The following is a 19,123-nucleotide window of genomic DNA, read 5'->3' as shown; positions in this document are numbered from 1 at the left end:
GATTGGCCCAAAGGGGATAATTATCCCCATTAAGTTTGGTCTTCAGGTTGATCTCTCCTAAGGACTCCAGCTGCAGTTGTGGTTGTTTTGTGGAGTTTTCGGACTTGTTTCCAGATTTATTCATGAATTTCATGAATTCAGCAAATTGTGCTGCAAAATCTGCCATGGTTTCTGTTGGGATTGGTTTTGAGGTTTCTGTGTCAGAATCTGACATTTTGAATTTGTGTTGGTTTTGCAGGTTTTTAGAAAGGGCCGAGAAGGGTATGATCGGGACTATGATGACATTGTTCTGAGTCCCAAACTGATATATCCCGCTCTGATACCATCTTAAAGATGGTAATCGAGAGAAATATTGAAAGATTGGTAAAGCATTTTAGTAGTAGGAGGTAGAAAGATAAGTTTATTGTATGTTTTTCTTGTATATTTGAAATGATCATCTCCCTAGTATTTATAGGGAGATTTGAGTCCCTTGGAGTACATCAATAAATGGATATTGGAACTCTACCACAACTAGGAACTCTACACACATAAATATATTCTAGGAACTCCACTGTAATGAATGATGGGCGGCTAATGAATGATGGGCGGCTAATTTATGATTTCTTTTTCCAACAGATACTAGTACTAGTATTTTGTTTGTTGGTTTTTCACCCTTTGTTTTTGCAGTAAGCAACAAGATTGAAACATAGACCACTCTTTCTTGTTTGTAAAACTCTAGATATGATAATATGTAAATGATGTAAATAAATTTTAACTACAAATCAAGGCTTCAATGAAAACGTGGGAAATTTGTGTCTGTTTTTTTTTGTTTATGACCTTTTGTCTTTACTATCAGCAACAATTGATCTTTGGAAAGTAAAAAAAAAAGAACAAAAATAATTTTTAAAAATGGAGATGCGGGGGATCGAACCCCGTGCCTCTCGCATGCAAAGCGAGCGCTCTACCATTTGAGCTACATCCCCAATTGTTAATGTACCACTGATTTATGTAAATATATCATAATTTTTCATAACTATATTACATCCATAGTTCCATTCCCGCATAAAAAAGCTTTGGTGGGTATATGTTTTTTTAAAAGAATTAGGTGAGACATGAGTAGTAATATTGTGAATAAGATGATAAACTAAGATACTAATTTTTAAGTTGGTGGTGGAATAATATCTAAAATAAGAAATGAAGATTGTTGTGAGATATACAAAAATATTGAAAAATTAGGCCATCCGCATCCTTGTCTCAATACCGTATCTTAACCGTCTCATCCCTTCACTATTCATGGGTCTCATTGCACTTTTTACCCCATCTGTAAGAGATAACACCTGTATCTATCAATCTCTTAACCATCTCATCCCTTAACTAAGAGACAACACATGTATCCATCAATCTTTTAACCATCTCATCTCTTAACTATTCATTCAATTTTATTTTTTATTTTTATTTCCAACAAATTCAATTAATAAAAACACACTTTATTAAATAAAAGAAAATTACAATTTAAAATCCTAAAAAACCAAAAAAAAAACATAATTAAAATCTAAAAAAATAAAAAAGACATAATTTAAAATATTAGAAATTAAAAATTGCACACTTAAATTCAAAATCTCAAAACTCAAATCATAAAAAAATGGAGGCAAAGAAGCAGAAGAAGGAGTTCTCTAGTGACGATCATGTACGTCTACTGAAAATTACAACATCCGAAAATACGAAAAATACATAATTGAAATCCTAATATTACAATTTATTGAAATCCGCATAATCACGAAAAATACATAATTGAAATCCTAATATTTCTGGGGTCACTTTTGATGCGCCGTGGCTTCCTTCTCCCTACGTCGATCTTCTTCTAGCGATTCTTCCATTATTCGACGCATTTGCTCAAATGGATCCATGAATGGATTAAATTTAGGAGAAGAATTGGAGAGGAAAGAGAGATGATATTATAGTGATGAGAAGAAAAAAAGATGAGAGATGGTGTGTTTGTGTTTAAAATGAAAGAGGTTAATAGGAATATTTATAGAATTAAAAAAAATTACCGTTGAAACAGTAATATTACCGTTAAAATTTTTGTATTTTTTTAGAAAATAGATTTTTTTAAAAAAAATTATTTATTGCGTCAACATGACGACGCCCACTCGCGGGCCAGCGAGTGGGCGTCACGCCGCACGCCAGAGCTCGCCAAGTGGCGCTGGCGCGTGGCGGGCTGTCTCGCTACCCCCCTTCCCCCGAGCTAAGCGACGAGAAGGAGCATCCGCAGTGGCGTCTCGCTGCGGACTCGTCTCACCGGGACGAGACCGAGCCCGCAGCGAGACGCCGCTGCTGATGCTCTTATGTTTTTTCTAGCACGAAGTGAGTATTGTTTTCGAAAACTTAGAATGATTTGTGCAAATTGAAAATGTTTTCTTCATGGTTTCATTATTAATTACTAAATTACCAGTTTTGAGTTGCTTGCATTTGCAAATTAGAAATAAATATTTCTATGGAAAATAAAATCTATTAAAATGTAATTACTGTATTTGATATATCAAAAAAAAAGTTTTATAAAAAAATTTAAGTAGATCAATGATAACAATATTTAAGAGTCGAATGAGAATATTATACTATGAGGGTTTGCTAGTTTTCAGCAGAACAATAATAACAATATACTACTAATGTTCAACTAATGAGAATATTATAATACGAGGGGTCACCTGGTAGCATTGCTCGATTAAAACAAAGATTAATTGTAGATATTAAAATGAAGATTGAATTACAATTAGTTTGAGAGCATTCATATCCATGCTCTTTGACAAGCATAGAGTGGGTCCAGACTCACTTTTATTAATTTTTTACTCCTTATTCTTTGGCAAAAGCACAACATCTACATTCATGCTCTTCTACAAGAGCATGCTCAAAGGTTCCACCATTCTATTATTCAATTTAAATACTTCAATTATTGAAACATTTCCACAATATTAAAATATATTAAAAATACCCAAAATACGATTACAAATTACTAAAAAAATAAAAAGTACATAATTAAAATCCTAAAAATTAAAAATTACATAATTAAATTCATAAAATTAAAAAAACCACTAATCGTGGCTAAATTTCTTCCAAATGTGTTGGATTAGGTCTTCTTGTAGCTCAATGTGTGTTTTGGTATCGCGCATTGTATGTCTTCTTTCGATCCTCTCGCGCACCGTCGTATGCACACCTCGGCGTGTGGGAAAGCTTGCGGTTGAGCTTCCGGCTTCATCCTCGTCGGAAAAGTTAGCCGTCCTTGGTCCTTCGTCAGCTATAATCATATTGTGCAAGATAATACACGTGCACATGATGTCGGAAATATTTTTAACGTACCATAGCCGAGTCGGGGTCTTCATAATGTTGAATCGGGCTTGAAGGACCCCAAAAGCTCTTTCGACGTCTTTCTGAGCGGCATTTTGACGTTGCGCATAAAGAACCCTTTTCGGGTCTTGCGGTATGTTGAGCGTCTTCACGAAAGTCGGTCACTTTGGGTAAATACCATCAGCGAGATAGTATCCCGTGCGATATGGATTTCCGTTGACAGTAAAGTCTATCACCGGTGCTACTCCATTCAAAATATCATTGAAGAGGGGTGAAAAATAGAGCACGTTGAAGTCGTTGTTGGATCCGGCCACACCGAAATATGCATGCCAAATCCATAGACGGTAGTCGGCGCCGTTCAAGGATAAGCGTTGGGCCGCCGCCTTTGTGGCCGCTTAAGTGTTGCCCCCTACAAGCATTCGGGCAACTCTTCCACCTCCAATGCATGCAGTCAATGTTGTCAAGCATACTGGGGATCCGTGGACTGTTTCGTGAAGATGAAGCAACCGTTGACAGTCTTCGGTGGTGGGTGCCCAAAGGAATTCCTCACCGAAAGCAGAACAAACGCCAGTGCAAAAAATTTTGAGGCATTGGATTCCAGTTGACTCACCCACATGCAAATATTCGTCGAAGAGGTCAGCCGTTTGCTCGGTAGCAAGTTGTCGGAGGGCATAAGTACACTTCTGCAATGCCGAGAGACTTTGCTGACCGGTTGCATCTCTACGTGATTGGAAGTATTCAACATGGGAGGACAATGTGTTGACAATACGCATAAACAAGCATTTTGACATGCGGAAACAGCGCCGGAAGTAATCTGCCGGAAACCGCGGCTCGTCGAAAAAATAGTCGGCCACTAGCCTTTCGTGTGCTCCCTCCCGGTCACGAGGGATGTAGCGGCGATTTGATCTCGGTGGTCGAGGAGGAGGAGCGGGGGCAGCAACGGCAACATAGGCTTCATAGCCGGCACGATATTGTTGATAGTATTCTTGTTCTTTGCGCTCCGCTTCCGCAATGATATCGTTCATATCCATTTTTGAATTTAGAGAGTGTTTGAGTGAGAGAGGAAGATGTAGGTGAGTTGTATGAAAAAAATATGAGTGAAATATGAGTGAGAGATAATTTTATGTGAAAAATGGATGATGAATGTGTGTATTTATAGATGATTTTGGGATTAAATTTTTTTTTAATAAAAAATTTCAAAAAAACGGTAATAAAACGGCTATATTTTTGGGAATCCGAAAATAATTTTTTTATTTTTTGTATTATTTTTTATTTTCTTGAAAAAAATTCCAACGAAAATGTTGTTGGCCAATCAGAAGCCGCTAAGTCAGCGTGCTCTTCGGCACGGCGGTGCTCGATGCATCGAGCAGGGCCGTGCTGTCGGCAAGGGCACATCGACGAGCAGCTCTTTGCCGCGCCGTCGGCACGGCGGCCCGCCGATGCAACGAGCACCGTTGCCGCTTATACATTATTGTTTGGTATACAGTATAATATTATTACAACCTAGATAAAATTGTTGCAAGTTATACTAGTAGATTAAGTTGTCAAATTATTTTCTTGTCTTTATAAATATATTTATCTCATTTATATGCACAAATAAATTTCATTTTAATTAACTAAATATTGATTAAAACACACTCACACTGTCACACACTCATTGTCTCATCCTTAGCCGCGGACCGCCATGGCCCATGACCACCGAACACACACAAATATCGAAGTCACCCACTGTCCATTCCCACGCAGTTGTTGTGAGAGCACCATCATCATCGCCACATTCCCCTATCGGTTTGCTTAACAACACAAATGGAACACATACACAAAAGTTATTGAACACCAAACTTATTGAAAACTCAATCGAATAAAAGTTTATTGTAACAATACCTTTTACAATAGTAAAAATATAGTATTTATTGCCACAATAAATTTAAATAGAAAGTTATTTTGTGTAGCATCATACTATATGGGATTGAAGAAAAAAAGAACTTAAAAGTTGAGTAATTTATCAAACGGTAATTCTAAGTGCTCTGTCACAACGGCTAGTAAATTTAGTGCGGATGAAAACCGTACGATCATAAGAGATCCAACGGATCCTATTCGAAGCTGAACAATATATGACCGTTGTTGCGAAGTCTCATTTCTCCATTGACACTCTTCCATCACCAGATTTCTACAGAGAGAATCTCGATTGTGGTTTGTGCATTGTGGCGACGACAGATAAACCCGAAGGAGGAGAGACGCGCAGCGGCCGTCTCGGAGTGCTTCTGTCATCATTTTGGGCCAGTCTTGGAGAGGTTTTCGGTGGCCGTGAAGAAGAAATCGAAAGCGAAGAAGAAGAGGAAGAATTAGATTTGGAGATGGCTTCAAGAGTTGTCGTTGCTCCTGAGCAACCCATCGGTATGTCATATACAACTGGCGCTGATCGTTCTTTTTTTTTTATTCTTTTGAGTCAATTTGTTTCCACTTATTTGACGTGTGTTTCTTCTCAAAGCCCTTCTGAAATTAGGTTTTAGAATTATTTATTCATCCATCAATTTACTTTTCAATCTGATTGGAGATTTGATGATAGGTTATTGCACCCCGTTTTCAGTCTTCTACGGAGGAAATTCGTACTTATCTATACCTGGCCTAAAATTTATGATTGTTGAGTTAGATAGGATCTCCTACACTAGAACTGAGTGTTTGTTTAATGTTGGACAAGTATAACAATTTACTATACTTACTAGTACATTTTAAGAATGCCTTTTCTTTAATATGACGAGTAATCTCACAAGCAATACTCTTGATTTGGTTATCAGTTGGAGGAGGGAAGCAGAAGAATCCTCAGCCAGAAGTGAGGAATCGGAGGGTTTTGAGAGACATCGGAAACTTGGTTCCGGCACCAGTAGCTGAAGGCAAGCCGCAGAATCAGATCAGTCGTCCTATAACAAGGAGATTTGGTGCTCAGCTATTGGCAAATGGTCAAGTTCAAGACAAGAACAACTGCAAGGCAAGACCTTAAAAAAAAATTCTGCTCAATTCACTTCTTTGGTGTTTTGATTGTTTTGTTTTCTCTGTTTTTCCCACAGCTGATTCTTGTTATCATCTGCAGAAACAGCAGCCTGAAAACCCCAACATTCTAGTGGCAAAAAATGGTGCAGTGATAGCCAAGAAATCTGCTAAAAGTCTCACTGCAATCCTCACTGCTCGAAGCAAAGTGAGACTTAGTTAGCTACTTCTACTTGAGATTATTTTCAACATCATATTGAGAACTTGTTCTGACGGTATCGGTTTGTTCTCTTAGGCTGCTTCTGGTGTGACTAAGAAGCTGAAGAATCTGATAGACATCGATGCAGTTGATGCCGATAACGAATTGGCAGCAGTGGAGTATGTTGAGGATATGTACAATTTCTATAAGCAAACAGAGGTGTGCAGTAATGTTTAATTGCATCCTCATCCTCATCATCATCATCATCTATTTCCTTGTTTGTTTGTGTAACATGTTTCAATCCTTTGACTCAATCAGCAAGATGGCAGAGTTCATGATTACATTGACTCACAGCCAGAGGTGAACTCTAAAATGAGAGGCATTCTGGTCGATTGGTTGATTGAAGTTCACAAAAAGTTTGAACTGGTGCCTGAGAGCCTCTACCTAACCATCAACATAGTGGACCGGTTTCTTGCAGTGAAGACTGTCCCGAGAAGGGAGCTTCAGTTGGTGGGCATGAGCTCGATGCTGATTGCTTGCAAGTACGAGGAGATATGGGCACCGGAGGTGAGCGACTTCATAGCCATATCGGATAATGCTTATGTGAGGGAGCAAGTGCTTTTCATGGAGAAGGCTATTCTTGGGAAGCTGGAGTGGTACCTGACTGTTCCAACAGCTTACGTGTTTCTGGTTCGATACATCAAAGCATCTGTCCCATCTGATAAGGAGGTAGATTGAGATTTATTCATCCAAACAAATTTCCACATATTTTTGCATTTGAAGAATGTGAAAATTAATGCTTGCTTATTTGTTGTTGTAGATGGAGAACATGGTGTTCTTCTATGCTGAACTTGGCTTGATGAGCTACGCGACGATCATAGAGCACAGTCCTTCGAAGATTGCAGCTTCTGCTGTATATGCTGCACGCTGTGCACTTAACAGAAGCCCCTTGTGGACTGAGACACTCCAGCATCACACTGGCTACTCTGAGGGTCACTTGATGTATGCAAAACTATACTCTCCTTTTTTCCATTTCCGACTTTAGATAATACGTGTGTATTAATTGATTCTCGGTGTATCTGATTGATATATATCAGGGAGTGCGCGAAGATGCTGGTCAGTTTCCACTTCGGAGCAGCAGGGAACAAGCTCAAGGCTGTGTATCGAAAATACACAAATCCAGAGAGAGGAGCTGTTGCACTCATTCCTCCTGCCTGTGCTCTCATTCCAGTTCCATTTTGAATTTGCTGCTACTGTTAGTAAATACTACAACCGTTTACTATATTAGTAATTTCAAGTCAAATTAGAGATCATTTGACTATACTGATGAATGAATTAATTCAATTTATGTGTAAATTGTGTTTATTAATCTTGCTTTCAATGTTTCCAAAGATACTACAAGTTTACACAAGTAAAATGTTAAAAACAATCCTTGTATTACAACAACAAAAGGCCTCTCTTTTCATCACTGCACATCATCATGCCTCTGGCGGCATCTTCACCTTTCCTCCGCAGCAACCCTTTCTCTCTGGTCCATCCCCTCTACAACATTTTTCCGGCAACTTGAATTCCCGAGCTCGTCCCGCCTCTCGAGGAACTCAGAGTTCTCTTTCCAAACCTCGCCATTGGTACAAACTTCCTTCTTCCATATTGGAACCGATGCCTTAACCTCATCGATGATGAACTTGCAAGCATTCAAGGCATCACCACGATGAACGGCTGAGGTTGCTATGAAAACACTTGTTTCACCAACAGGAACGGGGCCTAAGCGATGGGCCACTGCAATTGAATTCAGGTTCCATGATGATCTTGCAGAAGTGCATATCGTCTTGATGCATCGTACAGCCATGGGGACGTACGCTTCGTACCTCAGCTCCAAGACAGTCTTGCCCTCGAAGGTGTCGCGAGTGGTGCCACCAAATGTTGCTATGGCGCCACAGCTGGGAGACTGGACATAGCTCATGTATTTGCTCATGTCAATAGCCACATTTTCCTCCAATATCTCTATTAGATTCATGCCTTCTTCCTCTGCGGCCATTATTACTCAGATATGGAGAAAAAATCCACAAGAATAGCTAGCTCAATGCTTTAGAACATTCTGCAGAAAAGCAAAGGAATTCTCAACCAATTTAGCATTTGCTTTGTCCTAACCACAAAGATACTAGTAAAACAAACTTCAAACTTGTAGCAAGTTTTGGCTCCATTCATCCTAACTCAGCAATTTGTAACCCTAAAATGCATAAAATTGTAAGTGCTAAAAGTTAGTAGTACTATTACAATTTTTTCAACCCCTCCCTTCCAAATTTTGTCCAACAAAACACATTATCCACATAGAATAGAATTTCTATCAACAACCATAAAAATTTAATTAAGATTAGCAATTTTATAGGGGATAAAAACACGACGGAAAGTTGCAATTTTAGAAATTAAATTAAACAAATAAAAGATGGATTGCAGCCACTAATAGGATACTCTGCTAAAATCTCAAAACTCAGCAAAATCCAGAGACGAAGCATCAGAAGAACCAGCTATTCAATTTTAATCACAATTCATCAATCAAATGATTAATTCCAAAAGAATTTACTAATCCTTCAACTGGAAACGCCTAAGGCAAAAGCAAATAAGAAAACACGTTCACGATATGGACAACAACCCAAAGCAGGGACAAAATAAAGTGAAGTGAAAAAAAATGAAAGAAGAAGAAAGAAGCAAGCTCATAGAATCAATTCGGAGTTCTGACCTCAACTTCAACGTGAACGGGATGAGAGAGCAGCCAATTGAAACTTCTCTCGTGAGATTAGATATCTGTGTATCTGTGTCTGTATCTGTAGTAATTAAATCGATAATCCCCAATACTTAAAAAATTCTTGAATGGAGGTAAAGTGTGTTGGGCCTTCTAAAATGGCCTTTTTTCGATTTAGAGTTTAATTTTCAACATTTTAGTCGAAAAAGTTTCTACTTTCTACAGAAGCTTCGTATAAATTGATTGATTTCTTATTAATAATAGGGATATTGGTCCTAAAACTACAAACTTTGGCGTATTTCCTACACAATATTAAAATTGATTTAAATCATCAATAATTTTATGTTTCGTGTGTTATGTCCCACGACGGCTCAATAACTATTTCCGACCACATATGTGGCTTTTTTATTTTACTTCACACAATTAAATCGATGGAACTTTTTATCCTATTTGCTACGAATTTTAAAAGTGAATAAGAATATAATCAACGTTTCACAATCGCCTACATAAAATAAGTTTTCGTCAAAAATATCTTATTTCAATAAGTTTGTAAAACGGTAACATACAAAATGTAAAGTTTGTGCAAAATTAGACTAATATTAAAGTTAATAAAAATACAAGAAATAAGCTAAAGTTTTTAGTTTTACTAATATTATTATTACTAATACTTGTCTAATTTTTAAAAGGATATTAAAATTTGAGACCAAAAACATTAGATCAATCTCACAAAAATATCCAAATATTTAAATAATAAATCTATCTGTCACCCTTTATATAAGTTCGTTTAAGCTTTGATGTATCTAAGAATTGAAAATCGTTATACTTTAAACAATGTCAAAAGGAGTGTAGAAGCACAAAACAGTATAGTACTATATAGTAATGTGCTTTGGATAAAAATGGATGAGCAATATAGCATTATTACAAAAAACATCTTTACAACATAAGCTTACACATGAAGCATAAAGTGTGTGGTGATTATCTATATCGACTCTGATTATTTTGCTACAACAACAAAAACAACTTCACGTTTCTACTGACACTTGCGCTCCATTCATTATTGGTTGCTAATCTCAATCCAGAAGAGGGAGAAGAAGCCCTCACAAGTGAGTGTGTTAATGGGAACAAGAGCAGCCAGTTTCTTGAGCAGCAGCAGCAGACTTGTGGCTACGTTCCCAGGTATCGACTGGGGCAGCTTCTGCGTGGGGCACATGGCGAGGGTGTTTCTCTCTTTTGTCGCCCCTCACTTGTCTCAGCGCGTGCTTAAGAACGGGCAGTATAGTGCCCATACATTCCGCCACAGCATTGGGATTTCCCGGCATGTTTATGATCTGATGATACACACGAATTTCAGAGAAAACGGCTGAGTAACTGCAGCTTCGTACAGCAGTGAAAATGCATATTTTTACTCTTGTACAATGACTAGATGGGATGTAAAGGGAACTTTTAAGTATATCATATTTTCAACTAACCAGTACAGCAGTGAAAATGCATATTTTTACTCTTGTGCAATGACTAGATGGGATGTAAAGGGAACTTTTAAGTATATCATATTTTCAACTAACCAGTGTTGATCCTCGTATTCCAGCTGCGGAGCGTGATAGAACTGCAAATGGCGTCACCTGCGCACACAAAAATCAATAACAAGAATTTCATCTTTTCTTTTATTACAATGATGAATTTTTTTAAAAGAGTTTCATTGTTTTGTGTTATGAATTGACTTCATATTTATAGGACATCAACATTGGCTCACCACCAGTAACTAGATGCAGGAAAGGAAATAACAACGTGTACAGGATGAAGCCAGAAAAAACTCGGAAAGTAGAGAGACATTTTAAAATTGAAAGTAGCCAAAGATGAAGAAAATTAGAAATTTAGGTACCTTTAGGCTCTCTTGCATCATGACATAAAGTAGACCGGGTGCCTCCTTGTGTATCACTTCTTTGGTCGCTTCGGGAGTTACATCTCTCGGGGTGAATCCAGTACCACCTATTTCATTTTACAATTTACGTTACTGCAGAAGAGTGGAAAGTAAACTAGATGCAATGGAAGAATAGAGGAACCAATTAAGAATAAGATGTTTTTTCATACACATATATACTATCTCATCGAAGATGGTATCGACATACTCACCAAGAGTAAGAATGAGATCCATTTTATCGATATCACTCCACCTCTCCAGTGATTCTTTGATTTTTGGGATTTCATCTGGAACAACTGCTGTAGCAACAACACTTACCCCACCCAATTGTTCCGACACTGAATTCACAAAGGATACTGCCCTTGGGCCACTGCAAAGTTATATACATCTTATAAGCCAGAAAATAGGTATTCAAAGCTCGATGTTTATCAGCAACACCAAGAGATTGTGGAACAAGAGTCCAGCAGAACACGTTAATACATTGCAATCATACTTGACTGCTCTACTTGTGACCAAGCTTTACTTTTTGATCGAAATGAAGCCCTCACACCTAATTACTTATGTTCTAGGATAAAAAAATTCCATAGTATGTGATTGTTAAGATTGAATGCGAATGAAGAAGGAAAATAAAAATAAAAACAATGCCTTTATGAGGCTTGTTGATATTATAGCTACAGTTAAGATCAACTGGGAAGAAAGCTCTAAGTCTCCAAAGCAGTCCCATTACCGTGAACACAACCACATAAATGCGATAAAATTCAAATGGGATTATGTTGCATAGTCTTCAGAAAGTCCATGTTGATCTCTCACATGGATTAATATCAGTGCTGCGCTTGTTTTAGCATCACTATAGTGACCTTTCAGGAATTATGATCCTGAAAGATGTATCAAGATGCAATGTATTCGATTTCAGATTTTCACCGCCAAATGCAACAAAGGATCCACTAATCTACACCGACATGACCAACATCTTATATGTTCTAAGATCTCATTTTATGCTAAGATTTAAACAACTTATATTGAATCAAGTAAGCACTAGAAACATCTTATAATATCTGTTATCCCACTCCCCTCCCCTCGAAGGGAAAGCAGATTCCATGTCTCAGATAGCAACCATAATCCACATAAGATCAATGCAGTAAGAGAGCGTAACGCATTCGCGAGGCCGGTTACATTACAAATGCATAAGCAGATAATAAACAAATAAACAAATTGAATAAAGTGAAAGATTCTAACCTTCTGTCTGGCCCCTCCCCTGATGCAACAGTGTCGCTCACAGTGAGAATAGCCACTTTATACTCAGAAGCTTCAGACTTGACAATATTTACGTGGCTAGGGTTACTTTGAGGTGATATAGATTCTGGAGTTAATGATGGCAAACTAGTAGCATCAGAAAAACCGATTATATCGGATATAATAATTGCAACCACGGAAGTCCCAGCAGGAATCGGGTTTCCCGTAGGTGGTAGCACCAACAAGGCATTTGCTGACTTCAAACTCAAAAGCTGGCTGCTGATCTGGTGGCCTGTGCTCTCAGTGACGAATCTGGAAATCATTTCCATCCCATCAAGGACAACCAGAATTGATAACTGGAATCTTTTACGAAGCTGTACTAACTTGTGACGCTAAAAACGCATCTTTTTACAACGAGAAGACAGGTGCAAATATGAGATAGAGATTGAGAGGGGGAAAATGAGGGAGTGAAAGAAACCCAATATGATGATGCAGACCAAAATCTTACCCAGATTTTTTTGTTCCATTATCAAACTCCCACCTAATAGTTGCACAATGGAATTCCCGACGAATGTGATCTGCCTTTATTGAATGCTTTAGACGAGCAAGTACTCTGCAAAGCATATGCATGAATAGTAAAAGGTGACGACTTGGAACGAATATTGGGAGGCAAAATATCAAAATCAAAAGATGGTGGAGATATAGAAACACAGATATATAGAGCTTTCATAAACCTAGGAAGGTGAGGTTGGGTCCATCCAGAAAGTTGTCGAATCGCAGGAACCAAAAAGAGATGGAAACCAACCATGCAGCTCACTGGATTTCCAGGTAAACCGAAAGCAAGAATCTTAGTTTGCGACTTCTTATCAGTTGATCCACGAAGGATCTCAGCAAATGTAACAGGCTTTCCTGGTTTCATGTTAACCTGAATGAAAGATCATGCCAAAAGAAAAACAAACTTCATTTTGAAAGGTAATAATACATGAAAAAAATAAGATGTTTGTGAATTGAACAGCAGGCAATGACAAGATCAAGATCAGATTCAGCCATCTAAACTGTGATTTCAAACATGTGTTTCGTTTACAGATAATTCAAACTATGAAGCAGAAAAACGAAACAATTACCTTGTGAAAATGTAACTTTCCACTCTTTGCAAGTAGGGGTTTTACAAAATCCCGGTCTCCCATTGAAACTCCTCCAGAGGTTATTAGTATATCAATTCCACTTGAGAAAGCTTTATCAAACACCCTCTTGATCTCTTCTTCGTCATCATGAACTATACCAAGATCAAGAACTTCACATTGCTGCTGCACAGCAGCAGCAATAATCATGGCACGGTTGGAGTCCCTAATCTGCAGAAGAGCAGGCATCCAAATAAATCAAGATGCACTATATTGCAAGTAGAAAGTCCTGTCCTGATGTCGTACATCTCCAAATTTCTTATCCAGTAGATTTATAGCCAAGGAAATGAAAGTAAGGAAACAAACCAAAAAAAACAAAGAGGTACATTATAAAAATAAGCCAAACCATGACATTATTAATGACTGAATTTTTTTCAAATGTCAGAAATAGGAGGTGGAAGGTGGTAGAAGAGAGGGAAAAGTAAACTATATTTATGAATTACGATGCATGTATTTTTTTTTTAAAGCATTTCTAGCATGAGATTATCATCCACATGCAACAAACTTTTGTTCAGAGCATAGCTCATGCAAAATGATTTTGATACCATTTACTGTATGAGGAAGAAACACACACTATGCTACTAAAATTAAAAGATAGAAACCAACAAAATTAATGCTGTAGATCTATACCAAAACATGGAGTTCGCAAATAATCCAAAAATCACAAGAGTTCTCCTAAGTTTTAACATGGGAAATTTTCCCATGGACAACCTAGATAACAATTAATTGTTCTGGTCACCACAATCCTTCCTGTTTAGACAATGTGTATCTGAGATCAACTCAACAGGACATACTCAAACTTAAAAACGACTTAGAATTCTAGATATTAGACTTGTAAGGACTAATAGTGTAACTGAAAATTTTCTACTACCTGGCCACGTTTTAGAGATTCAGTCTCAGGCTCAACAAGTTCATCCCCTGTGGAAAGAACAGCAACATTTGGCATAGGATGTACCTGTACATAATTTTATCGTTAAGCTTTTAGCTTGTCATTGTGGGACCAGAACCAGCGAGGCATTGAGGAAGAGAGAACTAGACAAAAAACGAGAAATAAAAAATAATAATACCTTCACTGAAGTCATGCCCACTGTCACGAGTAGACCAATTTCTGCAGGTCCCAAACGTTCTCCAGATTTCAATACTATATCACCTTTAGCAATATCACAACCCTAGCAAAATTTACACAGAACTTAACTGCGGACAAACATGGAGGGGAGGACAGTACAATAGCAGCAATTATTTGCAAATAAAATAGATGCCCTCGATGAAGGATCATGGTGTAGAAACTGAACATGTGAAAACTTAAATAGAGCCTACAGTAATAAGAAATTACTTTTAGATCTTCTTAACCTAATTACCTAAATGGAAAAAATTGGACATTCAGCAAGATTGTATCACTGTGGAATGGAAGAACAATTCTCAGCAGTAATATACAAGTATTTGTGCAATTATAAAGATTGCCAAGCTTTTAACTAGAACTTAGGAAACATGTGAAAGAATTGATCCAAGCATTCAATTACAGATCAGCATATGTTTGCAGGGATTATGACATAACTCGATTGAGAATATTTTAAATGCAATTACTAGTAGGATTTCAAAATAAGACAACGTCTGGATACCATGAAGCTCCTTCCTTTCAGTTCTAATCTAATCAACAAATGAACATAACAATATGGAAAGCCTTCATACCACTGGCCTAATATCAAGTCCCTGAGAGACTTGTTTCAACACGCAGATTCGCTTCTGACCTGATGCTGCACTCTCTACTTCTACAGTGTCCTCTACTTGAATAACAGCATCAGCACCATTAGGTATAGGTCCTGAACTCAGAAAAAACAAAAAGCATAAAAATTCAGTTTCTAATAATTCAGGAAGCACTTCACATTATCAGCAGGCTGAAATTGAACTTTTGGCCTTCTATATTCAGTTTAAGAAATCTAAAAATGAGAATATGGGTTTGTGGTGTTCTTGTGCGTGATTTAACAATATCTGGACCCGCTCAGTTTTACAGTTGTCAAACAACCTAAATCAAGTTTGATTATCTGAATAAATGAAACCAGAATTTGGACAAACAGATAGGCAGTTGAAGTTCCTCAATTATTGACTAGAAATAGCCAGGTTTATCAACCTAAGGAATATAACTTCTATCTTGTTGAATTTCAATCCTGGCTCTGGTCTAACTATTTTAAGTTAGTTAAAACAATCACTCTTCTAAAATCTGTCAGGTCTTAGCTCATGACATTCAAAACCTAAAAACTCCCTGAACCTCAGAGAATTGCTACACTGTCTAAAAAATGGTGCACTGTCCATTAACACAAGATAAGGTTAAAGAAGAGAAGGAGTAAAATCTGGACCACCAGGTGACTAACCTCCAGTTGTCACGTAAGCAACTGTTCCAGAAGTCACTGTGACATCAATACCATCATCACCCGCTCGTGACTCAGTGATTACCGGATACTCACCAGGACCATCTGAGGCAACCACTGCATACCCATCCTAGAAAACCAAATAATAGAACTAATGATTTTTAAAATCTAAAGAAAAGAGCTTTGCAAGCTAAAGTGAACCAAGAAATGCTAGCAAAGCTTGACAATAAAATAGCACAACCAACTCTTAGCATTAAAATCTAAAAGCACAACAAAAATGTTCATTCTCAAATGCATGAATGAACCCACAAAAAGCAGTACATGTAAGTAACATTTCTCATAGATGCAATCAGATAGTCCCTCCAATAAAAACCTTATAATTTAAAGAAACAATTTTGACGCACTAATTCTTATATTTCAAAGTAATTAAACACTACAACTCAGTAAAGCAGCAAAAGAATCGATTTTTATAATCCGGGATACGAGAGAGGGAGGGAGAGACCTTGATGGAGGCGGGGTAAGGGGGATGTGGGTCGGGAGCAGTGGCGTCCTGGGCCAAGATTTTGCCGAGTGCGTAGTGGATAGGCACCGTGATCGGCGGCAGCCGCTCCGCGACCCTCAGCACTATCTCCGACGCCTCTTCAACGGACAAGATATTTCTGGCTTCCCCCATTTCTTTGGTTTTCCTTGGTTGGTCCTCGTTTAGCTCTATTTATTCACTTTCTTCACTCACAGTGAGTCTACAGTCGTCTGGACTAAGAGGGGGAATCAAAAGGCCCACTAAATTGCTCATTTGATTTGGACTTTGCATTGCCCCACTACTACCATAGGCCGTATTAAGCTAGTTCTATCAAATTATTTCTAATATGAATGTTCATTTTGAAATATTAGTAGTATTAGGAGTATTTTTTGGTATAATTCTTATTTTTTTAATATATTATACATAAAATATATTCCCTCCGTCCTCAATAGGAGTCTCACTTCTTGGCCGCACGAGATTTAAGAAATGTTAAGAAAAGTTGGTGGAAAAAATTTATGGTATATGAGTCTCACTTGTATATATTAGTTTTAAATGAAATATGAGGGGAATGAGTTAGTGGAATGTGAGATCCTATTATCATTTGTGATAAAAGTGAACTGGCGCTCCTATTAGTAGAGGACTAAAATGAAAACACGATACTCATATTCGCGGACGGAGGGATTATTAATTACTCCTATATCTTAATACTATTAAAAATATATGAGTGAACTACAAAAATAGTGCCCAGAAAATAGGGTTTGCACATTTTTAGTACCCAACATTTTACATTTTCAGTCAAAAAGTTTCATAAATCCCGAATTCAGTTCTGATTTTTACTATTATACCCTTTAGCCCTCGAGGGGTATATTTGTCATTTTAGTTTGATTTGAGGACCAAACTTGTAATTTTTTAATGTTTATGTACTTCTTTTTGTGATTTGTTAAGGATCAAAAATCTTTGTGGTATTATTTAAATTATTGCATTACAATCGGAAAATTAATATGCATTTGTAGTATTATTCAAAAATATATTGAAAGGTTATTTTTAAGCCTTCATTTTTAATGCTTGATTGCAACAATAATTTATAATTTGTTGGGTACCGATTTTTCTACATGAATCAAGTTGTAATTTATTTTGACTTAAATTGAATTGAGTTCTAGTTTATTTTATTTAAATGACTTTGTTTAAATTATTGTTGCAAATCATGCATTAAACTAAAAATGAATCCTTTAAAAATAAACCATTCTCTATATTTTATATAAACTACAAATACATATTAATTTTCTTATTGTAATGCAATAATTTAAATAATACCTAAAGATTTAAATAATTCAATTTTAGATAACACTACAAAAAGATTTAAGTAATTTGTTTTGAGATAATATACAAAGATTTGATAATACCACAAAGATATGGGTCTTTAAAAAATCACAAAAGAAGTACATAAACATTCAAAAATCACAAAAGAAGTACACAAACATTCAAAAATTATAAATTTGGTCATCAAATCAAACTGAAAGGACAAATATACCCTTAACGGCTAAATTATAAATTTTTAGTACTGAATTTGAGATTTATGAAACTTTTTAACTGAAAATATAATTTTATAAATATTGAGTACTAAAAATGTGTCAACTCTATTTTATGGATACTAATTTTGTAGTTCACTCGAAAAATAATTATGAATCATGACATATGAATAGTACTACAGTGGAGGTGGAAGGAGCGCATTATCAACAAAGTTTGTTTTATCATATCTATCGATTTTATCTCATTAGCTCCATTATTTGAATGGTGAAATCCTTAATTTTGAACATAATCCATGACTTGTACTATGATTGTTGTCTTATTTTATGTAGATTCAAAATCTTAATTGCAGCATCGTTACTGCATGAACGAATTACGTGAGTTATGTTACTGAATTCATTCATTGTGACAGTTTGACGGTATTTCTTTTCTTCTAAGGCTCTAACAGAGTCTTGATAAAATAATTATTGTACGAAAATATGTTTAATTGCCACTAAATGAGGTTTTAAACATTTCATTCTTGAGTTCCATTTTCAGAATTTGGATTCGCCACTAGGAGACTCATTATTGGTGGACACTAGACACATAATACCCCAAGGCTAAAAAATCATTTCCGTATTTGTATAATATGCTTGAATTTTTTATATTTTATAGTAGTATGAGTTTTTAGTGCAAAAACCTCTACCATTATAGTAAAATATAAATAAAATTAATATTGATTCAAAATTTCAACACAAAATTTAGAATATATTTTAACCTTGCGGTCCACCACTAACAACGACTACAAATATTTGTAACTAATAAAAAATCACATTAATCGCTTTACACATGCATACATATATAGGTTGGTTTAAACTCTCCAACCTCATGTCATCTCCTCTTGGAGTTGGGCACGTCAAGACTTCTTTCACATCACATATTTCCAATATTGTTAATTTAACTTCAATAAGTATAACAATTAACAACTCGATAATACATTATCTTAGAAAATTCAAAACAAATTTTAAACATATTAAAAATGTCGCAAAAATGTGGCTGTAAACATATTTTAATTAAATTAGAATATTCATAAAGTACTACTCCATATGATTATTTATGGGATTTGTCTTTCATTTTAATAATAATAA

At 36.5% G+C, this 19,123-nt stretch overlaps 2 protein-coding genes, 1 non-coding gene and 1 pseudogene across 3 annotated transcripts; 1 reads left to right on the top strand and 3 right to left on the bottom strand.

Moving 5' to 3' along the window:
• Positions 1 to 889: 889 nt before the first annotated feature.
• On the bottom strand, positions 890 to 962 carry TRNAA-UGC. Its single transcript has one exon. It is a non-coding gene; the product is annotated as a tRNA-Ala (tRNA).
• Positions 963 to 5,456: 4,494 nt separating this feature from the next.
• On the top strand, positions 5,457 to 7,877 carry LOC121743658 (G2/mitotic-specific cyclin S13-7-like). Its single transcript, XM_042136986.1, has 7 exons — positions 5,457 to 5,718; positions 6,120 to 6,310; positions 6,413 to 6,517; positions 6,605 to 6,727; positions 6,827 to 7,237; positions 7,329 to 7,510; positions 7,606 to 7,877. The coding sequence occupies exons 1-7, from the start codon at positions 5,679 to 5,681 to the stop codon at positions 7,748 to 7,750; spliced, it is 1,197 nt and encodes a 398-aa protein (XP_041992920.1). The 5' UTR covers positions 5,457 to 5,678; the 3' UTR covers positions 7,751 to 7,877.
• LOC121743659 lies at positions 7,853 to 9,406 on the bottom strand (annotated as a pseudogene).
• Positions 9,407 to 10,115: 709 nt separating this feature from the next.
• Positions 10,116 to 16,668, bottom strand: LOC121743248 (molybdopterin biosynthesis protein CNX1-like). Its single transcript, XM_042136495.1, has 13 exons — positions 16,452 to 16,668; positions 15,953 to 16,079; positions 15,273 to 15,403; positions 14,651 to 14,752; positions 14,455 to 14,538; positions 13,527 to 13,754; positions 13,137 to 13,327; positions 12,911 to 13,015; positions 12,406 to 12,714; positions 11,382 to 11,539; positions 11,131 to 11,237; positions 10,814 to 10,870; positions 10,116 to 10,579 (listed from the first exon to the last, which is right to left on the bottom strand). Exons 1-13 carry the CDS (start codon positions 16,620 to 16,622, stop codon positions 10,364 to 10,366), a joined length of 1,986 nt encoding a protein of 661 aa, XP_041992429.1. The 5' UTR covers positions 16,623 to 16,668; the 3' UTR covers positions 10,116 to 10,363.
• Positions 16,669 to 19,123: the final 2,455 nt, after the last annotated feature.

Source organism: Salvia splendens, chromosome 8 (genome assembly GCF_004379255.2).
Source record: "Salvia splendens isolate huo1 chromosome 8, SspV2, whole genome shotgun sequence".
In the NCBI taxonomy this organism is placed as follows: domain Eukaryota; kingdom Viridiplantae; phylum Streptophyta; class Magnoliopsida; order Lamiales; family Lamiaceae; genus Salvia; species Salvia splendens.
The sequence above is the reverse complement of the archived record's forward strand: the minus strand, read 5'-3'. Positions and strand labels throughout refer to the sequence as shown.

Excerpts from the sequence above, each read along its gene's own strand:
- LOC121743658 (XM_042136986.1), top strand. The coding sequence starts at position 5,679 with ATGGCTTCAAGAGTTGTCGTTGCTCCTGAGCAACCCATCG. Across the intron at positions 6,518-6,604 it reads TCCTCACTGCTCGAAGCAAA|GCTGCTTCTGGTGTGACTAA; the intron begins GTGAGACTTAGT and ends TTGTTCTCTTAG. Across the intron at positions 6,728-6,826 it reads ATTTCTATAAGCAAACAGAG|CAAGATGGCAGAGTTCATGA; the intron begins GTGTGCAGTAAT and ends TGACTCAATCAG.
- LOC121743248 (XM_042136495.1), bottom strand. The coding sequence starts at position 16,622 with ATGGGGGAAGCCAGAAATATCTTGTCCGTTGAAGAGGCGTCGGAGATA. Across the intron at positions 11,238-11,381 it reads GGATCTCATTCTTACTCTTG|GTGGTACTGGATTCACCCCG; the intron begins GTGAGTATGTCG and ends AAAATGAAATAG. Across the intron at positions 10,580-10,813 it reads GAATACGAGGATCAACACTG|ATCATAAACATGCCGGGAAA; the intron begins GTTAGTTGAAAA and ends GTGTATCATCAG.